The sequence below is a fragment of the Thermobia domestica genome, chromosome 11, assembly GCF_964235325.1.
Source record: "Thermobia domestica chromosome 11, izTheDome1.hap1.1, whole genome shotgun sequence".
In the NCBI taxonomy this organism is placed as follows: domain Eukaryota; kingdom Metazoa; phylum Arthropoda; class Insecta; order Zygentoma; family Lepismatidae; genus Thermobia; species Thermobia domestica.
In genome coordinates, this window is record NC_137464.1 from 13,189,785 (window position 1) to 13,215,580 (window position 25,796).

At 35.9% G+C, this 25,796-nt stretch overlaps 1 protein-coding gene across 1 annotated transcript in view; it reads right to left on the reverse strand.

The window, feature by feature from the left end:
* The window catches only part of LOC145663900 (uncharacterized), a 196,571-nt gene that overhangs the window by 17,111 nt on the left and 153,664 nt on the right, over window positions 1-25,796 (reverse strand). The window contains exons 26-28 of the mRNA XM_081730071.1: window positions 8,674-8,912; window positions 5,947-6,019; window positions 3,266-3,477 (exon numbers count right to left, since the gene is read on the reverse strand). Of these exons, the coding sequence (XP_081586197.1) occupies window positions 3,266-3,477; window positions 5,947-6,019; window positions 8,674-8,912 (524 nt within the window). The remainder of the gene's footprint in view (window positions 1-3,265; window positions 3,478-5,946; window positions 6,020-8,673; window positions 8,913-25,796) is intronic.

A 25,796-nucleotide genomic window follows, 5' to 3' on the forward strand; every position in this document is an offset into this window, starting at 1 on the left:
TGAGATTATAGGGTGCTCGCTTTTACCTTCTTGCAAAAAAATCCAACAAAAATTTTACACGGTTCATACGTAGTCTCCCATAAATATTTACAATTAACTTCAATGAAAAATGTAAAGAGTTGATTATTTTTTTAGGTCAACGATACACAGAAAACAATTCGAAAATTAAAAATAAATGGGCAATTCTGAATGTGTTATCGTTCGTTTGGCTTTCTGCCCAGTTAGGCTTTGGAATTTACAAAATGTTATTTTTTCCGTACACTTTTTGTGTCTTATCAACAGTTTGCTGACTACAAATGTATAAAGAAGCACCTGGCTGGTCTCTTGAATAAAAAGTGCATTTTTCGTTGAAAAAAAAATAGCTTCTGCATTTTTCACACAGAATGAGAAATACTACCAAGAAATAAATTCTGGTTAAAATACATTGTACACGTGGGTAAAAAAAATCATGTAACTGTAGATCCGTTATACTATCATTGACTTTCATCACTTTACACGTTACCAATTTCACTGTTTCATACAAATCGGAGATTTTATACGAAAATTTCGTGGAACATTTTCTTAATAGGAAGAGGGGGAGAGTAATTGACTCCCTTATTATTGAATGATTTTAACACCAAACAGTAGGGATTGTGGGAAAGCCTCATAAAACATATACACTGTTTTCTATCAAAATCGAATATTTTTTTTACGAAAGCTATCGAGGAACATATTTCCTACGGAGCGGGGGGCTAAATCTACTCTTTTACTCTCGACTGATTTTAAACCCAAGAAGTAGGCATGGTTGGGAAAGATCTGATAAAAAAAATGCCGTATTTATTTTTATTTGTTTTAAAAAGTCGAATATACAGGGTATTTCAAAACAACACTGACAACGTTTGGGAGGTGATTCCTGGCACCAAGATAAGACAAAAAGTATAGACCAACCTGGGTACACTAATGCTTCCAGGATTCGAATGCTTCCGGGTCAGGAATCACCTCCAAACGTTATCGCTGTTTTAAAACACCCTGTATATTTACGAAAGTTATTGCGCAATATATTTTAAATTCGGGATGGGGTAAATTTACACTTTTTTCTGTATTGATTTTAACTTCATATGATGGAGATCGTTAAAGGAAATATGTGCCATATTACTTCAAAATAGAATACAGTTATATTTTACGAAGACTGGTGAAAGATATTGTTAAAGGGCAGGGAGGCTGGGAAGAGCTAAATTCACCCTTTCATTCCTGACAAACTTTAAAACGAAGCATAGAATTATAGAATAGCAACAAAGAACATACACGCCACATTGCATCAAAATAGAATATTTTAGTAAAGCTTATCGATTCAAATTATTGAGTTGATTTGTTTTTGAGTTTAACGTCCCTTTCAGCAGCGAGGCTACATGAGACGGGACTGATTAACGTGGAATCCGAACCACATGAGCTCCCGCCAGGGATTTTATTTTGTCTTTTCATCTTATCCCTCCATTGTCACAATTATTTTTTGTGACACGGAAGTCAGACTGGGGTCAAATGGACCCCAGAAACTTTTTAATGTTATTTAATGTTTTAAATATCTTTTTTGATTTTTTCTTGCTTTTACCATTCTGTTAGACAGGCCGGTAGCCAGCCCAAAAATTTAGGGGTGGGGGCGGCTGAAGTTAGGGGGGCCCGATCCAACAATATTATAGTTCATCACCATATTATAGTTCATTTGCAAGCCTACCGTGAAAATTTTAGAGGGACCAACAAAAATTTAGGGGGGGCGGCCCCCTAGACCCCCCTGGATACAAACCTGGTTATAGACGCAGCGTACCAGCCATAACAACAGGCAGTGTTGTCAATTGAATTTACATGGATGAGAAAGATTTCAAAAAACAACAGGAAAAAATCAGAACTAAAAGAAGTTTCTCTGGGGTCTGTCAGACCCCAGTGTGACTACGGAGGGTTATTTAAATAAGAACTCTTCGAATTTTGGGGGGAGAGAAACTTATTCCCTTGTGGTAGGTTATCCTCGACCGATTTCAACCGCAGCCAGCTTCTAATAATATAATTTAATATTATATAAGTAAAAACCTTTTTAATATTTCCAACTTCATTAGTTTTGCAACAGTAATTAATCTTAAACTGTGATTTGAAGTACGTTTCTTCTGACTATATCAAATGTGGCATTATATAAGGCATAAATACAATACATTTGCTTGTTTCTTAAATTAATACTAGTAAAGAGGATAGCTCTCCCACAGTTACACCCTTTATTTCGGGTATTTAGTTATGGTCTTTTCAAACACTTGCGGTCTGTTTATTTTAGAATGAATGATAATTATTTCGCTTTTCAATTTCACAATTTTGTAATCCTAGTGGTTAATAACCTAATACAGAAATTTAACCTTTAGTTCAGAAATTCCCTCTTTATCATTTAACTGAGATAAGAGTTAGTGGGTAACGCTCTCGTCTTCGATGCGAGAGGTCCAGGGTTCGATTCCCGGTGGGAGCACTCGGTGGAAAAAGTGTTAAAAAGCTTTTTCAGGCAACCATCCTGAATGAGGGTTTCCTTGGTTTTCTTCATTCACACCAGACATATGCCGGGGTGGTACCTAACATATCCCTTCCTTCCTTTCCCCCGATAGTGTGCTCGCCGAGGGACGTCATCCCTCATACATGACGGGCTAAATGGCCATAGATGCCGAAAGCCCAGAAATCTAATTCCTAATCCTAATCCTAGATAAGGGCTAACATGGCCATAGATGACGAAAGCCCAGAAATCTAATTCCTAATCCTAATTCTAGTGAAGGGCTAACATGACCATAGATGCCGAAAGCCCAGAAATCTAATTCCTAATCCTAATCCTAGTGAAGGGCTAACATGGTCATAGATGACGAAAGCCCAGAAATCTAATTCCCAATCCTAATCCTAGTGAAGGGCTAACATGATCATAGATGCCGAAAGCCCAGAAATCTAATTCCTAATCCTAATCCTAGTGAAGGGCTAACATGGCCATAGATGCCGAAAGCCCAGAAATCTAATTCCTAATCCTAATCCTAGTGAAGGGCTAACATAGCTATAGATGCCGAAAAGTCAAAAATCTAATTCCTAATCCTAATCTTAGTGACAGGCTAACATGGTTATAGATGCCGAAAGGCCAGAAATCTAAATGCTGAATCCTGATAAGCCATTAGGTGAGGTATGAGGACACCATTGCAATGTTTCACTCATATGACGAATTAAAAGCTGTAAATTTTTGCAACAAAGAATAGAGAAACAAACAGAAACCACTTACTTGATATTCATACGTAGGCCGTTCGGTTCTGACGATATATTCATGGATTGGATAATATTCACAGCAATTGGAAGAATTGTAGGAATCTACTTCATCCACGTTAATAAGAAAGGATCTAAGTTTTCCATTTGCAGTGTCTGGATGACTCCATTCCACTGTGAGAGAAGTTGCATTCCTTTTGACTAAGTGCAAATTCCGTGGCTTGCTTGGTGCTGCAAGTAAGAATTATCATAAATTATCTGCACATTTATATACTGTATATGAACTTACTACGCGTACATATAGTGAGTTTGAAGGATCTTGAATAAAGAGTTGACAAAAGGGCTCATAAAATGCTTCGTGTGGAATATTATACTATATGGGTCAGAAACATGAACATTACGCAAATTGATGAAAAACGACTGGTAGCTTTCGAAATGTGGGTGTGGAGAAGAGTGGAGCAAATTAGCTCTGTCGAGCTCAAAACGACTGAGAGGGTATCAGGAATGATGGGAGAGAAAGGAACAATTTTAAATATTATTAAGAAGAGGAAGAAAAAGTAGTTGGGACATTGGCTAAGAAGGAACTGTATCATAAGGGACGTGCTAGAGAGTATGGTGGCAGGAAAAAGAAGAAGAAGACGAAGGAGACTACAATTAATGGACGGTATCAAAACAGAGAAATCGTATGTGAAGACGAAGAGGTTATCGGAAGACCGTGGAGTATGGAAGCTCAGTTACAGCAAGTAAGCTGCCAATAATGGCAGAATACCTATGATGATGATGATGATGATAACATATAATGACATTAATACAATTTCGCAGTTTAAAAATTATATACAGGGTGAGTCAAATTGAGTGTTACAAGGTATCACTCGATCTATGTCGCCATTTAAAAATTCTACGTACACCCCCTCCCCCCACAATGGGGAAAGGGGAAACCTTGTATTTGACCCATTTTGTAGGTCCCTCTGTATTTTACATTGACTCTTCACATTTTTTTATTTGAGCATAGTTCGCAGGATATTGGCTTGTAACACTCAATTTGATCCACTCTGTATGCTCCTAATACGTAAGTGTTGTAAGGAACATATTAAGAAACAGAGTTTGAATGATAACCACATATTTATACGTTAGTAATAACTGAGTCTTTCTACAGAAATGTTTGAATTTCAGAATGTCTTGTCCTCCAGTAATGAATGGCTTCTTTTCTACTACTTAGCAACACAAAAAATCCACTACATGAACCTAACAACTAAAAATTGAAAGAAAAAGTGATCCAGTGTAGCCATAACATAACCAAATCATAGAAGTATAATTTTTGTTTTCGTTTGGATTTGGATAGTCACAAAAGTTGAGACTAATTGTGGTTTTAAAATTGTTATTTCAATTTCGTATATAAAACGTTTCTAGTTCTCAATTTTTGTAGAAATGTCCCAGCCTATTATCAAAATGTTAAACAATTTTTTATACGGAAATAATTTATTTAACAACAAGAGGGAACATTTCTACATAAATTCAGAAGCCATATTACTCTGCTGTAAAAAGAGGACACCGTGTTGTTTAAAAACAACCAGAAATATTTTAAAAATAGTATGCAATACGTAAGTTATTTTCACATCTAAAACGTGTTTGATTAAGTTTTCAAACGATACTCTATGGCATGGCTTAACGATTTGAACTGTCTGTACTCGCAAAGGACAAATGTATTTATTGTACTAGCTTCATAAAGAATAGAAAAATAGATTGTAAAATACAAGACAATCCTTAATATATAGGCAACGTATACAGCATACATAGATTGGACCACTTACGGTATATTAAACCTCCCTTGTAACTTTTTAATTAGCAGATAAAAATACTGAGAGTTTTGTACGATGCCAATATAGAGAGAGTGACATTGTTTCACAAACTTTTCAATACACCAGATTAACAGTGTTATCAACCAAAATGTTGTATTTTTTAAAATAGCACTTCATCAAAATATTATATATTGCAACTCTACAGCTTAAACGAAAACTTTGAATTTGTTCGTCAGTGTTGCAAATTAAGGACAAGTATTGGGTTACAAAAACAGTTTTTTTTTTTTTTTTTTTTTAAGGAGAACCAAAACCAGTTTTTAAAAACTTTCAATAAACGGGTTCGAATTTCTAGAACTTGCTTAAGTTTTTCAAAACAGGTTCGTTTCTTTTATTTTCTTTAAATAGTTTTGGTTTTATGAGATAGGTTTTGAATTTGAAACCGGTTTTGGTTTTAAAAATGTTTGTGTTTCTGAGAGCAAGTTTTTGCTTCTCCGTCAACTTATTTCGGAAACGAGTACTTATTTGGGCGAAAATCGCACCGGTTTCAGAAAAAAAAACTATTAGAGAAAAGTGAAAACGATTCCGGTGGGAAAGTGTTTTTTTAAAAGGAAATCTTACTGAGAAAAAATGCTTAGATAAATATCATACTTAATCACATAAATAGTTTTCAATAGATGCAAAGATCATAACGATATTTGCAACAATTTGATAAATCAAAAACCACTCTGGAGATATTATAAAACAAGGAAACGAACTCGGGACCATATGCAGAACAGAAGCACCCGCTAGCCACTAGACCAGCGCAGAGCTATATGTATAATCTAAGGAAATAAGACAATACTTTTCATTGATATTTTTTAGAGAATCTCTTTTAACGAAGAAAAAGAAAGTTTTTGTTTACCAGTTTCCTTTGTTACAGCCTTAACGACAGCTTCTTCGCCATCCTCAGCCACTTCTACATTCCTTGCTTTCACCTACGAATAGAAAATGAGTTTATAATTACCATTTGTGGTCTTTGAATAAATTGCTCAGTTTAATGCAATTATATACATTTAAAATACTATAAAATATTTCTGAGAGTATTATACTCATAATATGAATGTATTGTAACCAGCGGCGCAAATCTATCTTCAATATTCGGGGAGACGGGTCAGACCGTTCCGATATACGTATATATAAGCGATGTTCAAAATATTTATGAAGTTGAGAAACAATGCTTTGGAGGATCAGGGGAATAGAGTTGCCTTCGGCATTGGAAGGCGATCAGATTTGAGGCTTATTCTGGGGGAACATCAATTTCATTTAATTTTTCTTCGTGGCAATCGGACACAAATCAACACATTTCTCCCCCCTCCCCAAAAAAACATTTGAAATCAGATTATTGGGGTGGACAGTTTTCCTTCAGTTCCAAGATTGGAGAGGTCATGTCCCCCTCATACCCCCGGGATTTGCGCCAGTGATTGTAACCTCCCTTCTGATTTAGAATAATAATAATAATAGTTTAGGTTTTCGTCCAAGATTAGTCTGATGTAAAAATGCACTTCGGAGGTAGATTTGTCAATAATTGCATGTAAGATTCATCAAGCTTAAAATGTCACAAACAAAAGTTAATTTAGCTACGTTATACATACAATAAATACAAAAATATTATTTGAGATCAATCGATAAATTAAATTGTGAACTGACTTTAGTCTCAAAACTTTTTTATTTATTTATTTTGAACTTGATCCGCTAAGCACAATATAGTTAATTTCCGTAAATCAAATAACGTTTCTAAAAAATCGGTTTTTTTTTAGATCAATGAGTTTGCTTATCCCTCATTACTCATCTGTTTAAACATTACGCTAAATTACTCATCTTCTGAAACACTGAAGTGATGAAAATATAAGCATATGGTATACCCTTTTGTACAGATTGCTATGCAAGTTGAGACAACTTGATATATATATATATATATATATATATATATATATATATATATATATATATATATATATATATATATATATATATATATATATATAAGACCTAGAATTCGCTTCTGTACCCAATGCTATGCAAGTTTAGACAATTTCTTTTATAGAATTAACGGTTCATTTGCTGCACTTGGGTAAATACAACAGAACATGTTGTATTGGTCTATATTTGCAATTACTTTGTTAATACATACGACAATTAATTACCCGTCATATATAGTATTTTCATTAACAATAAGTTAGAAAATATTAGTATTGATTGAATATAGGAAGAACAGACATGGTTATGGCTCTGGTGAAAAGTGCTCACGCTTGGATAAGTTTCTAATTGCACTTTTCCTACTAATTTGAGGACCATGAATAGAAAGAAGGATACTTTTTTTTTTATTAGTTGCATGATCTTGGTTGTTTAACAAGTAGAATACATGAATTTGATGCTTTATACATAATTACCTTTAATATGGTAATAATAATGGAAACTATAAATAATAGTCTTAGAACCACAGCAATAAAATGAGGTATAATAATAGAAAAAGAAGAAAGCTACTTCAAACTTGTAATTTAACATTGTAATTGGGAAGGAAAATTATAAACTAAATAAATACAACTAACTTTAAATAGCTTTTAAATGTTTTGTAATATAATTAAGACAAAAATAAAAGCGATTCATTTCCCTGGTTTCCTATTTAGTTATTATTTGGTCGTATCTGCTAGTTTGGAGTTTATTATACTAATATAAGCTTATTATCTTGAAGACGATTGCGTGGTCGCATTTTGTTACTCCCAATCGTGTCAAGCGAAAATATAAAGATATCTATAGGGTTTTTCAAAACAATACGGACAACGTTTGGCAGGTGATTCCTGACACAAAGATAAGACAAAAAGTATAGACCAACTTGGGTGCACAAATGCTTCCTTTAGGAGTTATAGGCTGCCTAAAGCATAAAAAAAAAAAAAAAACAAATTTAAAGGTCCATAGCTCCAATAATATGGGACCTACCATAGTCGGGTCAAGACTTCAGTTAGGAACTAATATGTGCCCAATCCAAAAATTCCATGATTCAGAATCCTGCAGTACTCCAGTATCAATTTTTATAGAGATGGTTGATGAGTACTTCAAATTATATGCTCATAGTCAAACTTCCTCTATAAAAATTGCTTCCTGAGTACCGTATGATTCTGAAACATGTATTTTTGGACAGCGCACATATTGTTTCCTAAGTGAAGTCTTGACTCGACTACTAGTATGGTAGGTCCCATAGTTTTGGAGTTATGAATCTGTAAAGTTCATTTTCCATCTTTTCCGCAGCCTATAACTTTGAAAGGAAGCATTTGTGTACCCAGGTTGGTCTATATTTTTTCTTACCTTGGGGTCAGGAATCACCTCCTAAACGTTGTAGATATTGTTTTCAAACACCCTGTATAAAATACAACAGTGTAGATGTACATTTCAAAAATAAAATTAGTTCATTTTACAGATTTGAAAGTATTAAGAGCTGGTAATGATATATAATTAATCACTCGTACATACGCAAGTGACTGTACGTGTGTGTATGTGTGAAAAATAAGTCCCTTATTATGTATAATAGAATAGTACTCCATTAAAAGTGCGTTAGTAAATATTATGCTCCGTTATCTTGTTTTTAACTTACCGATATAACGTATTCCTCTTCCGGTTGTAGAGCTGTGATTGTATGACAAAACATATTTGGATACAATGGGCAAGGCACTGGCGGTACTACTACAGTCAACTGTTCTCCGTCGCTCTCTCTTCGGTATGTGACAGTGAAAGATTCCAACGATCCATACGTCTGCTTTGGCTTTGACCATCTCAATCCCAACATTCGTCTAGACTTCTTATAAACAACTAGGTCTTTAACAGCTTCAGGGGCTATGAAACAACAACAGGTGGTTGAGAAGAATTATTAAGTGACAGAAGATCTGTACATTCAACTAATTTTGTTTTTCAAACAAATAAATAAATAAAAATTCGCCTGAAAAGCTTACTGAAACCAGAAATATAATCTTCCCTATATTTTGAGTATCGACACATTTTTTCAGAGAATTATTATACACACAAGCAAGGGCGCCAATTTCTCTGTAAATTTGGGGGGTCCCATTCAGATGCAGAACGTATATATGTAAAGATTTTAAGACAAATTGCATTCAAATTATGCCAAATATTGTATATTCAGAAATACAATAAGGGAGCCCAGATGAACTTTGGGGGAACTGGCCCCCGACCACCCCCAGGATCGGTGCCCTTGCACACAAGTTAGAATCAAGCAAATATGAAGTAATAATACCTTATATGCCTATACTTGCATTACTTTCTATTCAGTGGCGGCTCTATAATGAAATCATCAAGTCATGTGACTTCACAACTAATATCAAAAGATATACCGGTATACATTTTTGGACATTATGCCTATATACGAATGAGAAATGATTGAAGACGACTTTCAGCTATTTTCATTTGGCAACATAGCGTAAATCACGATGTTTCAGGTTACTCTCTATTCACGCGTTCTGGTCTGTCTCTTTCTATTACTAAACGCCTGCCCTTACGTACATCGGAAACACACTTCACCATGACTGAAAACAAAATTTCCAGTTACCATATCCTTCCGGCGAGCGGGAGCGGAGGAAATAGGATTTCTGCTGATTACATGGCTGTCTACGAGCTAAATGGGATGGATATTTTCTGTTTCCTAAGGAAAATAAACTTATTGTTTCAAGGGCGAGAGAACTTTGCAATAGATTTTCGAGGCGTGAAATGGAAAAAAAGGGAGGCAAAAATGTGATTGGTGCGTTTCTCGCACAACGATTATATCTTTAAAATGCTTACCTGTTGAAATTTTAAGAAGTAGTAGAGGAGCGAAGAATTATTTTCTAATTGGAAAGAGGAAGAGAAACTGTTTTTGACATTGGCTGCGAAGAAACTGTACTCGTATTATGAGCGACGTGCTAGAAGGTAAAGTGTAGGGAAAAGAGGAAGAGGGTAAAAAGGTTGCAGTTGTTGGATGGTATTAAAACAGAAAATCCTTATGACAAGGCGATAGGTTAGCTGAAGATTGTGGTGCATGGAGGATTCACAGTTGCGGTAAGTGACCTGCCAATAAATGGCAGAATGATATCCACTGTCATCTTTTCCGAAACGACACTATTACGTATAGTAAACAAACTAAAAAAAAAGCGTTTTTCACAGTCCTTTGCACCTTTCAAAAACAAACCGCGGAACTTGATGTTGTATCACTGCGCGCATGATTATTTGCTGATTGGCGAAGAGGAAATTGTTTCTTCTGTTTCCCGCAATATTTCTGCTGCAGCACGTGCATGTATTTATGCTACTGTGCTGTGCATTACTCGTCTCAGTCTCACACCATTGCTGTGATATAGGGCAAAATACCCAATACTATATAATCCCCCCTCCTTTAAGAGCAACTGGACATTGTTATTTTTCTCCAAATTGTAATTATAGATGAAATCACAATGAGTTATGTCAAATTATCAACTGAATGATAAAGAGATGGCGCTGGTATGTAACAACAAGCATATTTATCATTATGGGAGATTATTTCTTTTTCATCAATTACCTAAATTATTATGCATATCCATGAAAAACAGGTGGTACTTTTCCAACTTAAGTTCACTTTATTGATGTGCTTTCTTACATTGCATAGCATGCGAATGTAAAGTAAGTAAATAAATATTCTATGAGAACATGAAAATTAGCTATTATAGGTCTTAATTTTCTTCAAGTGAATTGAACAACGTTGATATCGTTTGATAAAGTATTTGCTTTTCTTCTGCACTTACGGGTTTGCGTTGTTTATGTTTAACATAATAACTCGGAGCAGCAGGTAACCTGCTGGCTTCCTTGGGCGACATCTTTAAATTGTGGCGCGCACTTCTTGTGTTTTGTCATTTGTTATCACAGTTTTCCCTTACAAATTCGATTTTGGTTCAAGATTTTGATCCAATATAGATACATACTTTGAGTCGAAACCTAAATGTTCTTACTGTGCCTTAACAACACATTAATTACCACAATACATTGCATTTGTTGTGTACTATTTGCTCATGGAAGAATAACTGTTATTAGTCTCATTTTCAATGTTGCTAACTCATAGTTATTTTTCAGTTTTTCACAAAGAATGGTTGTCAAACAGTCGTGTCATTTCATGAAAATGGGCTAAGAAAATGAAAAAGAGAAATTAAGTGAACTCGCTGTTCTTATTGAAGATAACAAGTTCCTTATAGTATTTCAGATCTTTGTTTGACCTTTCATTAGAGATGAAGAAATAGTCGTTTAAAAAAAAAGAGAGAGAGATAGGATAAAGAGAAGTTAAAGAGGATATTACCTGTTTTAGTGATTCATTACGAAGTAATATGAGGCTAATTTTTTCAGTTATAATTTGTATATCGCCTTTTTAAAATGCGATAAGAATAAATGACCATTTAAAAGATGCAAAAACCGAATATTCGGTGCCAGAAATGAAATAATGTACAAAGGAATCTTCAACATTTAAGAATTTTTATAATATTGGATAGGAATGTTCATAACTTTTGAGTCTTATTTTTTTCTGGCTGCAGTGAAAATAAGAGGAGGTGCTATGTGCATGTTAAATATTGTGTCTTTATTCCTATTTAGAATCTAAAAAGTTTCTTGGAATTTGTTGAATAAGATGTCGATAGAGTTTTCATATTCTCATGACTGATATTAGTTTATGGCGTAACTTTTCTGTTAGATATCAAATGAAAGGATAAGTCACGAGGATTCAACATATATTTTATAGGTATTTTATTACATATAACAAAGGAAATAAAATAATAGATTCTCTATTCAATAAATAAGTAAACTTAGTAGTTTTCAAGTTCTTGCAGAATGAACAATTGCTTGTTCCAAACACTCGCTCGCCTATAATGGAACCGTACAAGGAGCTCAATTTTAAAATGAAATTAAATTTTTCGAGTTTTTACGTCCCACAAATATGCAGGCTGGGCTAAAGGAGACGGTGATGATGAAAACATGAATGAAATGTTGGAATGAAGAAAGTGGGAGGAAACTGAAGGACCAGAGGAAACCCACGCACACGGTGTTTGTCTACCACAAGGTACACTTGGCGCGAACTGGGATCGAACCAGGAACCCCACGTGCCAGAGGTGAACGCTCTACCACTGAGTCACCGAGGCCCCACAAGAGCTCAATTTTGAATAGAAGACGTGAGTACAACTTCACATGTTTCTAGATCTGATAATTAACTCCTTTGTGGCTATATGATCCGCGTACTCGTCGTCAGGCGGGAGACCCGCGTTCGATTTCCGGAGGAAGTTCATGTAGTTCGGCTGTAGGTCCAAATCTTATAGAACCTTGTTGTTGAAGAGGACGATAAACTTTAATCCATCCATCCAACCATAGATCTGCTAGTAGGAACACTAAGTCATCATGTAATAGTGGCTCTTGTGGTGGGCTAAAGTGAACATGTTGGACATAGCCAGATTTCAAAATTAAAATACTTAAATATTTGCACCACAATGGTGGAGTGCCCTGAATGGACAGTCCCAAAAAGTATTTAAATTAAGTGATAAACAGAAGTTATGTAAATGAATTATATGAATTACTTGTGATTACTTAAAATATTAAAGATATAAAAGAAATATTCGGTAGAGCTTTTTTTTAAAAAAAAAAAAAATAAGTGATTTGAAATATACAAAATACTCTTTAACTCAGGTAATCAGTGGCTTTACTTCAGTACAGATGCTCCATTGAAATGGTCAGGTTACAACCATACACCCTTCTCTGTACATGTTCTTGCCATGCTGTAAAAGAAAAACATATGCGAAATTTTCCACATACCTTATTTGATGTCTGGAATCCGTACAAGAAAGACTTCCGTGTAATTTTGTTGAATATTTAATGATGATAAAGTAAACACTCCACTCCTCCACAGAAATCATACAGATTTTAAACACTGATATTCACACACACACATAAAAAAAATTATTTTATATTCACATGACTATTAAATCGAAGTGACCGGTCGATAAAAAAAAATAATTATTATTTTATGAAAATTTGGCCATTATACATTTCTGTTCATAGTTCGTGCACGTATAGTTTTGATGCGTTCTTCATTGTCTTCTTCCTTCTGTCCTCTCTCTTCTCACTGAAGTTCGCTCGGCATCCTGGAACCTCCTAGATGATAACAATTGCTGCTACTGGGCGCTGCTCTGGTTGTTTGTCCGCTGCACTGGTGTCTCTCTCTTATTATCTCTGGATCCATTTGAAGACATCTGGTTCATGCAGTGTTACTGGATAATTTTCATCTGTATTGCCTCAAAAGTCTGGAAATGTACTGATTCTACGGTCCAGTTTCAAAGTTCTCACTATATCTGCCACATATGACGCACTTAAAACTTTACTTTTCGAATTTTATACATATATCACACGGCAAACTACATACGAGAGTTATACGCTAGTAGTCATTGTCCTAGCTGCAGATTTAAGACTCAGTCTCTGCTTTAAAAAAAAATATTCAAACTCTCCTCTTTTTTTTTTCAACATCTCGTCTCGCAACATGTGTTTCCCGTAAAGCACAGTTAAGTTCTGAGATGACGTAAAGTTCTGAGAAAGACTTACTAGAGTTGATATTTCAGATTGAGACGAAAGAAAGAAAAAAAACTCAATCTCGAGTAACGTCGCAATTCAGCTATTTAAAATGTGCCTATCTCACAAAACAGACCATTGTCACAATGAGTCTTGCACTAACTGTCACAGAGGATGACCTCTGTATATCGCGTCTTAACACCAACTAACTCGCTCCTTCCCTGTCAAACAGTTTTCTTTTAGAGGAAACAACACGATTTTCAAAGGCTCGCTCCTGACCTACCCAAAATTCAATGTATAGTCCCTTTTCGCGGACCCTAATGGTTTTGTCGCCAAAATGTCTGGGTAGTACACTTTCATGTAATCTTTCATTTATTCTTAGATTATTATTGCTTGTCATCTGTATTGAGTTTGACCACTGGATAGAGGAAATACTAAGCTTTAAAACGGTGTATCATACACTTTGTTATTCAAATGTTGAATACTTGTTTTCGTATTGTTTTCCCCGGCGTCACTGTACATTTTCTTTGTAAACAATCTTCCTTGCCGAACCAGTCCATGTGCGTTTGTTTACATCGCCAGAGTACTCTAGCGGTGATCTCTCGCAACCTCCACACACCCATTAGTTCATGGTTTTTCACTTTTTTTCACAATAATTATCATGAATTAACAATATATTCTAACAATATATGATAACAATTGCTGCTACTGGGCGCTGCTCTGGTTGTTTGTCCGCTGCACTGGTGTCTCTCTCTTATTATCTCTGGATCCATTTGAAGACATCTGGTTCATGCAGTGTTACTGGATAATTTTCATCTGTATTGCCTCAAAAGTCTGGAAATGTACTGATTCTACGGTCCAGTTTCAAAGTTCTCACTATAACAATTAACAATATATTCTATATTACATTGTACCTAATATTCCTCTGATTATATTTACATAGGATTCCAGCAGTGACATTCAATTTAGAATTAATAATCAATAAATATACACATATCGACTGCTATGACATTCACGGTACTGCGTATCGCTGTCGTCTCAATTACAGCAATGTCAACACCAAGCACAGTAAAGTAATAAGCTCTTGTTTTAAAGTTAAGGTAACAACGAAAAATCTTTTCTGACCAAAATTACATCTTATCTTACATTTCTACAATTCTAAATATGTAATAATGCTAAGATATGACTGCATTCATAATTTTCAATGGGGGGAAAGCCCACTCGCAGGAAGAGCAGAAGCTCTTCCTTGTCGAAACCGCGCTTTGAAGAAAAAAAAAATATAGGCTTTTTTTTCTGGCGGGATCCAACCGACGCTTTCGAAGTTTCTAGTGTCAAAAATGGTCACTTGAAGAAAATCTAACGCCTTATTGTTCCCAAGAATTCTAACCCACTTGCTAAAATATCTGAGCAGAAATATACAAAGGTAATGGGATAGGATCTATGTCGCCAGGGCACTATCTGCAGCAACATTAGCAACTCTGCTCACTTCTACCTAACTAAGTTAGAAGTATGATTTAAATATATGACCTAGATAAAATTTCACTCATACCACAATTCTTCTTTAACCTTAGATAGCAATTCTGGGTGCATGTACACAGCTTTTAACTGCTACGGAACATTTTCTTCCTTCTTTCTTTCTTTCTAAAAAAAAAACTCAGTGGAGCCTTTCCAAGTTAAGTTTTCTTTCCTACATATATTTTTATATTCCAAATAAAAATGTTTAATTCACCTATTTTATATACTAATTAACCTAACATTACATATATATTCTTAATTAACCTATAGATATGTAAATTATTCTAATATTATGCAAAAATTTCGGGTGAAATTAACAAAAATTTTAAATAAAACATAGCTATATGTGTGCCTCCTATAACATCCCCCTTTGAAATTTTTAATGTATTCCTAAGTACATTTAAAATTTCAACACCTCTACATATTAAATAATCTGATATCTCTACATATATATACAAGTAATTATTGCTATACACAAGTCTAACCTCTAAATAGGTAAATGTATACTAACAGAGCTATCTGAGTCTGAACGTGAATACATTTTTCTTCTTTTCTTTTCTTTTTTTTTCTCGAGAGTACCTCAAGTTCGTATTGTTAACCGCACTACCTGTCTCAGACTTCCTGCGGTGTCCTTGCCTTGTATCGTTTGATCAGGTAGGCGTTTCTCCTACATTTCTCTTCTTTTGTCACAGGGTCACCCAAAACATAAACATTGTGTTCTGTCTTCTTCAGGATAGAAAAAGGCCCGGAATATAAGAGCAACATTTTCCTTGTAATTCCTGAAAATGCATCAGATTTTGGGAATACCCTAATTAAAACAAGTTCTCCTACCTCGTATTGCACTGTTGCATGCCGTTTATTAAATTCCCTCTTTCTTTTTTCTGCACTTTTCTTTAGATTTCGGGATGCTATCTCTACATAATACTCTATGTCCTTTCTATCTTCTATCTCTGGAATTTCAAATAATCGTGCGATGTCTTTTGACATTGTTTGTCCAAAATGTACCTCATATGGACTAAGGTTTGTTGACAAGTGTTTGGCCGAATTCAAACACTTCTCCACCTTCGTTAAAAATTTTGGCCATTGAGTCTGTCTGTCGTGACAGTACTTTCTCAGCATTCGCACTGTGGATTTTACACTCACTTCTGCCATATTTCCCTGGGGATAATAAGGCGTACTAGTAATGTGTTTTAGCCCTAATTCTCTCATCTCGTTTTTCCATCTCTGAGATTTAAACTGTGTCCCATTATCAGTTAACACAAAATCCACATTTGGACATAGTTTTAGAAACTCTCTAAGCTTTCTAATGGCCGAACATGACGTAGCTGTCTTGCATGCATATAGGCCGATCAATTTCGAAAAAGCATCCATGCAGACTAATACATATTTTACATTACCAACCCCTCTTGGAAGTGGCCCTAACCAATCTAAACATATCAATTGATTTGGTCTGTCTACTAGCACTGGATTCAGTGTTCCAGGTTGGTAACACTGAGGCGGTGATGCCTTTTGACATATGTCACATGATGTTGTATATTTTCTGATGATGTTCCTCATCTTAGGCCAAACGAAATATTCAGAAAGAAGAGGAAAAAGCTTGCTTGCAGATAAGTGACCTCTCTCGTCATGGTAGTACTGCAGCAAAGGTTCAACCAGCACTTCGGGAATACAAATGCGCAGACCGTTACAATCGCGTTTACACAATCTTCCGTTACTTATTTCGTAAGTGTGCTTATCACTTCTTATCTTCTTACTAACGTCTCCGCTCTCTATACACTTCTTTATTTTTCCACAGAATGCATCAGATGATTGCATTTCAGGAAGGATTGTGATCAACTTGCGCAATTCTCCGGGAATCCCTGTCAAAATTGTCATCAATGACTCTTTTATCTCTAGTTTTCTATTAACGTCGAACTCTTTTCCTGTGTTAGGGGGGTATCTCGAAAAATGATCACTTAAATTCTGTTTTGAAGGCACATACTCGAATTCGAAGTCTAGCATGCTTAACGCTAACACGAACCTTGCTATACGTTGATTAGTTATTCTACACAACAAAATAAATTTTATCGATAAGTGGTCAGATCTAATCTTGAACCTGTTCCCTATCAAATAGTGCTTGAATTTGTTTACACCATCTATTATCGCAACAAATTCCTTCTCAGTTATCACATAGTTGCGTTGAGCAGCGTTAAAAATTCGCGATGTCATTTCGATAATTCTAATGTTGCCATCATCATCTATTTGATATAAGTGCGCAGAACAGCTGACGTCTGAAGCATCGCATTCAAGAATAAATTGTTTGCCCGGAAGAGGCTTCTTTAACACCACATCTTCCTGAAAGATTTCCCTTATTTTTCGAAATGCCTCCTCATGAATTTCAGTCCATTGAAATTTTGCTCCTTTTTTCAAAAGTTGAAATAAAGGAAAAAGGACTTCTGCATACTTTGTACTAAATATGCGATAAAACTGACAATACCCAATGAAACTACGCAATTCTTTCACATTTCTGGGCCTCCTAAATGTCATTATCTTCTCAAGTTTCTCTGGGCACTTTCCTATCCCATCTGGGGACAAGTTATATCCCAAGACGCTAATTTCTCGTCTCGCAAATTCACATTTCTTCAGACGTAAAGTCATGCCTGCTGCTTTAATTTTGCCTAACGCAATGTCTATATGACGTATATGTTCGTCAAAAGACGAACTTCCAAGGATGACGTCATCAACATAATTACCGCAAAACTCTCTGCACTCTGAGAGGATTGAATCAATCGCTCTCACACATGATGAAAGAGATTGCTTTGTGCCGAAAGGTAACTTTTGGAATACGTAAGAAATTCCATTATGTAAAAATCCTAAGTATTTTTGACTGTCAGATTTTACTCGGATTTGCAGAAATGACTCTACACAGTCAATTGAAGTTTTCCAACGTTTATCACATAGTTCTCTAAGTGTACTAAGTGCTGGGACTGGCTGATCCCTTTGACTAACAGTGACCTCTGCCAATCGTCTCGCATCCAAACAAATACGAACAGTTCCGTCCTTTTTTGGAACTACAACAAGCGGGCTGGTGTAGCAAGTCTCAGATTTTCTAATTATTTTCCATGCTTCCCACCGATTAATGATGTTAGTCACCTGATTTCTAAACTTCAATGCATATGGATACATTTTAGCTTTGAATTTCCCTTCTTCACGCAATTCTATACTGTGTTCATAACCCTTTATACACCCTGGTTTTAAATCGAACACTTCTCTATGCTTCATTAACACTTCTTTTAATTTCTGCTTTTCGACCACACTGAGGTCAGTGTACCCTTCTACGAGGCTAGAAATCTCAGCTGGTGTGACTTTAGTTTGTACTTTATTCCATTCATGCGGGCTGTACACTACATTGGCAAGTTCAGTAGCTGTCGGATATTTTCCATCATCCAGATGGGTTCTGAGAGAAGTCATCTCCTTACTATGCCCTTCTCTATTTCTTACATCATCCATCTGAAATGCATAGATGGGTTCTATACCCGTTTCGCCCATTTCGCCTATTTCGCCCATTTTGCCTATTTCGCCTATGGGAAATGAATATAAAAATCTATCTTCATCTTCAAACTCTAAAGTCAAACTCCTGACCACTAACTCACTTTCTTCGATTTCTACATCTCGAAAACTAACCTGAACCTCAGTTGGTGAATTTAGTCTCAAAACTCCCACATTATAATCTAGCACAGCCTTGCTCTCAGCAAAGAACTGTGACCCAATAATCAAGGGACGATTTAATCCTTGTACAATTAATCCCACAGTATAGAATTCTTGATTACTGAATGTCATTACTAACATCACTTGACCAAGGATTTTGGCTACAGATTTTCCAAAAGCCGAACTAACCTTTATATTGTTTGCTTTTAGGAATGCAGGGGGTGGAGTGGTATTCTTTACCTGTGCCCATAAGTCACTACTAATTGCACTAATTGATGATCCGCTGTCAAGAAGACCACATACTTTTTTACCAAATAAACAGGTTTCTACTTCTGGTAACGTTATAACATTGTTGGTAGGTACATTCTCCCTTTCATCTGTTTCCAATAAATCTCGAAAAATGGCATTTGATTCATCAAAAAGACCTTTATTTAATTTAATCTCTTTTCCACTTCTCAAAAGCAAGCATAATTCTTTATCTTTACCTTTGGCACCTTTATCATGCGAAAAATATTGTTTATTAATAATTTTGTCACATTGTATGCAATCTCGACTATTATTTTCTAATCTCATAATTTCTAACTGTTTGACAAGAGTTTCGCATTCTTCCTTACTATGTTCAGCATGATAAGAACTATCCTCATTACGCACACTACTAGGTAAAAATTTAGCACTATCAGATAGAGAACAGTTATCTGTAGCTCCTAGACAGCGTGCGTACATTTCTCACTGTCTAGAAACTGTTTGTCTCATATTCCGGGGGCTCTGTGACCTAGATCTTTGGTTTTCACTTTCATTAGAAGAACCGTTACCCCTACTGAATTCCAGATTGTTAACCTGCTCTTCACCAGAGTATGATCTCCTCCGACCTCTGGGATTATTTCTGCCCCTGAAGGAACCTCGGTTGTTTGAACGACCCTGAGACCTTTCATTGTTATTATTCTCACCATTTCTATCCCTTGGTGGCCATGTCATTCCATGGTTGCCAAACTGCCTACTCGTGTTCCCTCTACCTCTCTGTGTATTTCCACCACGATTCTGATTATTGCGATTCTTTCGTGGGGAATATGGGCGATGTCTATACGATGTACCGCTAGACCTTTCATTATTGCTTTCTTCTATTGACATCATATTAATCCCCCTTCTAATGTTATTGTTTCCGCTATTATTTTGATACGTCACTTGCAATTCTGCCACCAGACCAACCAATTCTTCAATTGTTTTTGGTTTGGATGATATCAGAGACCTGTAAATCCAAGATGGCAGTTGTCTTGGCAGTATCTTTAAAAGTACTTGCGGTTCTAATGGCGGCGATAAAATACTATTCTTATGCAGCAAGTCTAAAAGGTACTCCGTGGGAAGCCTATTTGAGCGGCTATCAAACCGAGCCGTTAGAATGGTCGCACGTAAGTTCGCCAACTTCTCTTCGCTCAGATAGGTCCGTTTGAAATGCATGATAAAATCTTGATACGTCTTGCACTTAATTAAGGTTACTTGAGCCCATTGCAGTGATGTATTTCTAAAGCATTTCGAGACAAACTGTAGCTTTCGATCTTCCGGTACTCCCGTGAGATCAAAATAATTATCGAGCTCGACAAGAAAATTATGAGACTGCACCTCACTTTCTAATCCAGAAAATATAGGAAGAGACAGATCACGATGCATCAGTCCCACAGCTGATGCTAGCTGGCACGTAGAGACAGGCGGCTGAGCGTTTGACGATACGCGGGATTCTGTCTCGTCTCGAAAAACAAAACAAGGAGCGTCTCGAGAGGTCCCGGGTTGGTTATTGTTTATTCTTTCACCTCTGTCATCAATTTCTCGAACCGATTTCTTTAAAGAAGCAAGTTCTTTCTCTAATTTGGTGCAAACAGAAGTAATATTCTGTTGTATCTCTTGCATACCATCCCGATATTCGCTCCGCACCTCTTCAAGCTGGTTTTCGTGACCAATTTCTTCGCGTAATCGACCCATTTCTTCTCTCCACTGTATTTCTACCCGCTGCATATTATTCTCCGCTTGAGCAATTGAACCCTCAACGCTTTCCAACCTACTTGTCACCTGTTCTACACAAGTCCTGACGCTTTCTACCTGGTTGTCTACTCTCACAATGTCTTGTCCTAACGTTAATTGTATCTCATCTAATTTTCTATTGCTACTCGCCTCGAGCTGCTGTACCCTCTCATCGTTCGCTCTTATTGAACCTCGTAACTCGTTGCATGCTCCAGCTAATCGCTCATTGAACGATTCAGCTGTTGCATCCAGCCGAGTACTCAGTTCAGCTATACTGTTCATTAATCTACTGCTATTTACTTCCTGTCTTTTCACTAATTCTTGTACTGACTTTTCCTGCTGTTGTGCGATTTTTTCCTGCTTATCAACTAATTCCTTTACTGACCTTTCCTGTTTGTCAACGAGTTCTTTCACAGTGCTCTTTACCAGCTGTTGTAACATTACAAACAGTGGATTCATAGATGGATCCATTGTCTCCATGTTTACAACACTGGATGGTCCAGGGATCGATTCCTTTTCGTTTTCCTGACTTCCCTGATTTCCGTTTCCGTTACTAACTTCTCCCTGGCTTTCTATATTCGCCATTCTCTCCTCTAACTCTAACTCGCCGAGCTGATTCTGCGGAAAGTTAACCAGGTCTTCTTCCATTTTCTTTTTCTGTAGTCTAGTGACCACCATCAACTTAATAGAGATACTCTAACTTTCTAAGATATGCTAATTTCTGTATCTTATAAAAATAACACGCAAAATAAATCTTATCCCCCTCTTAAATTTTCCGACAGGCACACATGGAAAAACTCTAATCAAAATAACTCTAAATTCTTACAAATAAAACATGTAATTTTGGCTTTTTTTAAAACAAGGAAACAAAGAAACAAAATTCGTAAATAAAATGTTGCCGGACACAAAGCTTATTACTTCATTGTTGGTGTATGGCCCTGAACATTTCATTGACAGCATCCACTTTTTTTTTCTAATATTACAACCCGTGACACTGAAGTGATCTCGCCCCACGCTGGGTAAGCCAGATTTTGTGGTGGGCTAAAGTGAACATGTTGGACATAGCCAGATTTCAAAATTAAAATACTTAAATATTTGCACCACAATGGTGGAGTGCCCTGAATGGACAGTCCCAAAAAGTATTTAAATTAAGTGATAAACAGAAGTTATGTAAATGAATTATATGAATTACTTGTGATTACTTAAAATATTAAAGATATAAAAGAAATATTCGGTAGAGCTTTTTTTTTAAAAAAAAAAAATAAGTGATTTGAAATATACAAAATACTCTTTAACTCAGGTAATCAGTGGCTTTACTTCAGTACAGATGCTCCATTGAAATGGTCAGGTTACAACCATACACCCTTCTCTGTACATGTTCTTGCCATGCTGTAAAAGAAAAACATATGCGAAATTTTCCACATACCTTATTTGATGTCTGGAATCCGTACAAGAAAGACTTCCGTGTAATTTTGTTGAATATTTAATGATGATAAAGTAAACACTCCACTCCTCCACAGAAATCATACAGATTTTAAACACTGATATTCACACACACACATAAAAAAAATTATTTTATATTCACATGACTATTAAATCGAAGTGACCGGTCGATAAAAAAAAATAATTATTATTTTATGAAAATTTGGCCATTATACATTTCTGTTCATAGTTCGTGCACGTATAGTTTTGATGCGTTCTTCATTGTCTTCTTCCTTCTGTCCTCTCTCTTCTCACTGAAGTTCGCTCGGCATCCTGGAACCTCCTAGATGATAACAATTGCTGCTACTGGGCGCTGCTCTGGTTGTTTGTCCGCTGCACTGGTGTCTCTCTCTTATTATCTCTGGATCCATTTGAAGACATCTGGTTCATGCAGTGTTACTGGATAATTTTCATCTGTATTGCCTCAAAAGTCTGGAAATGTACTGATTCTACGGTCCAGTTTCAAAGTTCTCACTATATCTGCCACATATGACGCACTTAAAACTTTACTTTTCGAATTTTATACATACATCACACGGCAAACTACATACGAGAGTTATACGCTAGTAGTCATTGTCCTAGCTGCAGATTTAAGACTCAGTCTCTGCTTTAAAAAAAAATATTCAAACTCTCCTCTTTTTTTTTCAACATCTCGTCTCGCAACATGTGTTTCCCGTAAAGCACAGTTAAGTTCTGAGATGACGTAAAGTTCTGAGAAAGACTTACTAGAGTTGATATTTCAGATTGAGACGAAAGAAAGAAAAAAAAACTCAATCTCGAGTAACGTCGCAATTCAGCTATTTAAAATGTGCCTATCTCACAAAACAGACCATTGTCACAATGAGTCTTGCACTAACTGTCACAGAGGATGACCTCTGTATATCGCGTCTTAACACCAACTAACTCGCTCCTTCCCTGTCAAACAGTTTTCTTTTAGAGGAAACAACACGATTTTCAAAGGCTCGCTCCTGACCTACCCAAAATTCAATGTATAGTCCCTTTTCGCGGACCCTAATGGTTTTGTCGCCAAAATGTCTGGGTAGTACACTTTCATGTAATCTTTCATTTATTCTTAGATTATTATTGCTTGTCATCTGTATTGAGTTTGACCACTGGATAGAGGAAATACTAAGCTTTAAAACGGTGTATCATACACTTTGTTATTCAAATGTTGAATACTTGTTTTCGTATTGTTTTCCCCGGCGTCACTGTACATTTTCTTTGTAAACAATCTTCCTTGCCGAACCAGTCCATGTGCGTTTGTTTACATCGCCAGAGTACTCTAGCGGTGATCTCTTGCAACCTCCACACACCCATTAGTTCATGGTTTTTCACTTTTTTTCACAATAATTATCATGAATTAACAATATATTCTATATTACATTGTACCTAATATTCCTCTGATTATATTTACATAGGATTCCAGCAGTGACATTCAATTTAGAATTAATAATCAATAAATATACACATATCGACTACTATGACATTCACGGTACTGCGTATCGCTGTCGTCTCAATTACAGCAATGTCAACACCAAGCACAGTAAAGTAATAAGCTCTTGTTTTAAAGTTAAGGTAACAACGAAAAATCTTTTCTGACCAAAATTACATCTTATCTTACATTTCTACAATTCTAAATATGTAATAATGCTAAGATATGACTGCATTCATAATTTTCAATGGGGGGAAAGCCCACTCGCAGGAAGAGCAGAAGCTCTTCCTTGTCGAAACCGCGCTTTGAAGAAAAAAAAATATAGGCTTTTTTTTCTGGCGGGATCCAACCGACGCTTTCGAAGTTTCTAGTGTCAAAAATGGTCACTTGAAGAAAATCTAACGCCTTATTGTTCCCAAGAATTCTAACCCACTTGCTAAAATATCTGAGCAGAAATATACAAAGGTAATGGGATAGGATCTATGTCGCCAGGGCACTATCTGCAGCAACATTAGCAACTCTGCTCACTTCTACCTAACTAAGTTAGAAGTATGATTTAAATATATGACCTAGATAAAATTTCACTCATACCACAATTCTTCTTTAACCTTAGATAGCAATTCTGGGTGCATGTACACAGCTTTTAACTGCTACGGAACATTTTCTTCCTTCTTTCTTTCTTTCTAAAAAAAAACTCAGTGGAGCCTTTCCAAGTTAAGTTTTCTTTCCTACATATATTTTTATATTCCAAATAAAAATGTTTAATTCACCTATTTTATATACTAATTAACCTAACATTACATATATATTCTTAATTAACCTATAGATATGTAAATTATTCTAATATTATGCAAAAATTTCGGGTGAAATTAACAAAAATTTTAAATAAAACATAGCTATATGTGTGCCTCCTATACTCTGAATCCTAATATTTTAGATAGATTCTCAGCTAGAGGAAACGTTAGGAGTGGGGATAGTAAGTTTTAGTTGTAATTTACACTGGTAGAAGAAATTCAACGTTCTGCCCTTCTTCCTCCTGATGCGTGTATGCGTTTACATAGTAGTTCAAAGATTCAGGAGAGCATTGCGTACGCCACTGCAAACGAGAGAAAATGGTTCCTATTCTCTTATCATAAGCCCATGCCATTTTATTTTTAATCTCATTGTTTTTCCCCCTTCAGTTTGTTTATTCATTTCTTAGCACAAAATTGCATATAACATTTTTTGTTTAATTATTTGGAAACATTTCTGCACCGCAGTGTGCATTGTTTACAAGGAGTGCAAAGCTTCGTGAAAATCAGATTAGTTCTCTTTCAAGAACTATGCGATAGCAAGAGCGCCCATGTTGTGGTTTTCAAGGGCGGGCAAGAAAAAGCGACATTTCAAATATAGTTTCAAATTTTGCTGTAACTATTCTAAAAATTCTGTTGGGTTTCCGATATTCGGAAGTACAATTTCCTCTAGGGGGCAATCGCCCCACCTTGCCCCCCCTGATGGGCGCCCTTGCGCGAGAGTTAAATAATAATTGAGCAAGTTTAGACATTATGGGCCTTATGCAGAGTCGTTTTGACGCATGATTAGCTCCATACTAAGGGTTTGACTAATGTATGGTTATCAGAAATATATTCAGAATCTGTGATTATCACGTAGCAGTTGACTAAGTTAATCACATGTGACTAATTAATTTAAGGCAGAGGGTACCCATGTTTGACCACGGCTTAGCCACATTAAACTTACATTATGAGAAACCAAAGGCAATTAGTTACCTGTCTTTCTTTCTTTCCTTTCACCTTATCGGGTGAATTAACTATGAAGCAGCGAGTCCACTACTATAGCAGAACTATTTCTTAAGTGAACAGTGAGTGAGGGATACATACAACTGATCGATAAATTATCTTTCCTTATAATTACAACATAATCTTTCTATTGCCGCTAATATTAATTGACATCTGCTTACTCCTGTCATAAATACATGACTCAGAAATAAATAAGTTAATTATAATCCGATTTCGTAACTATTTATAAGTTGCTGTTGT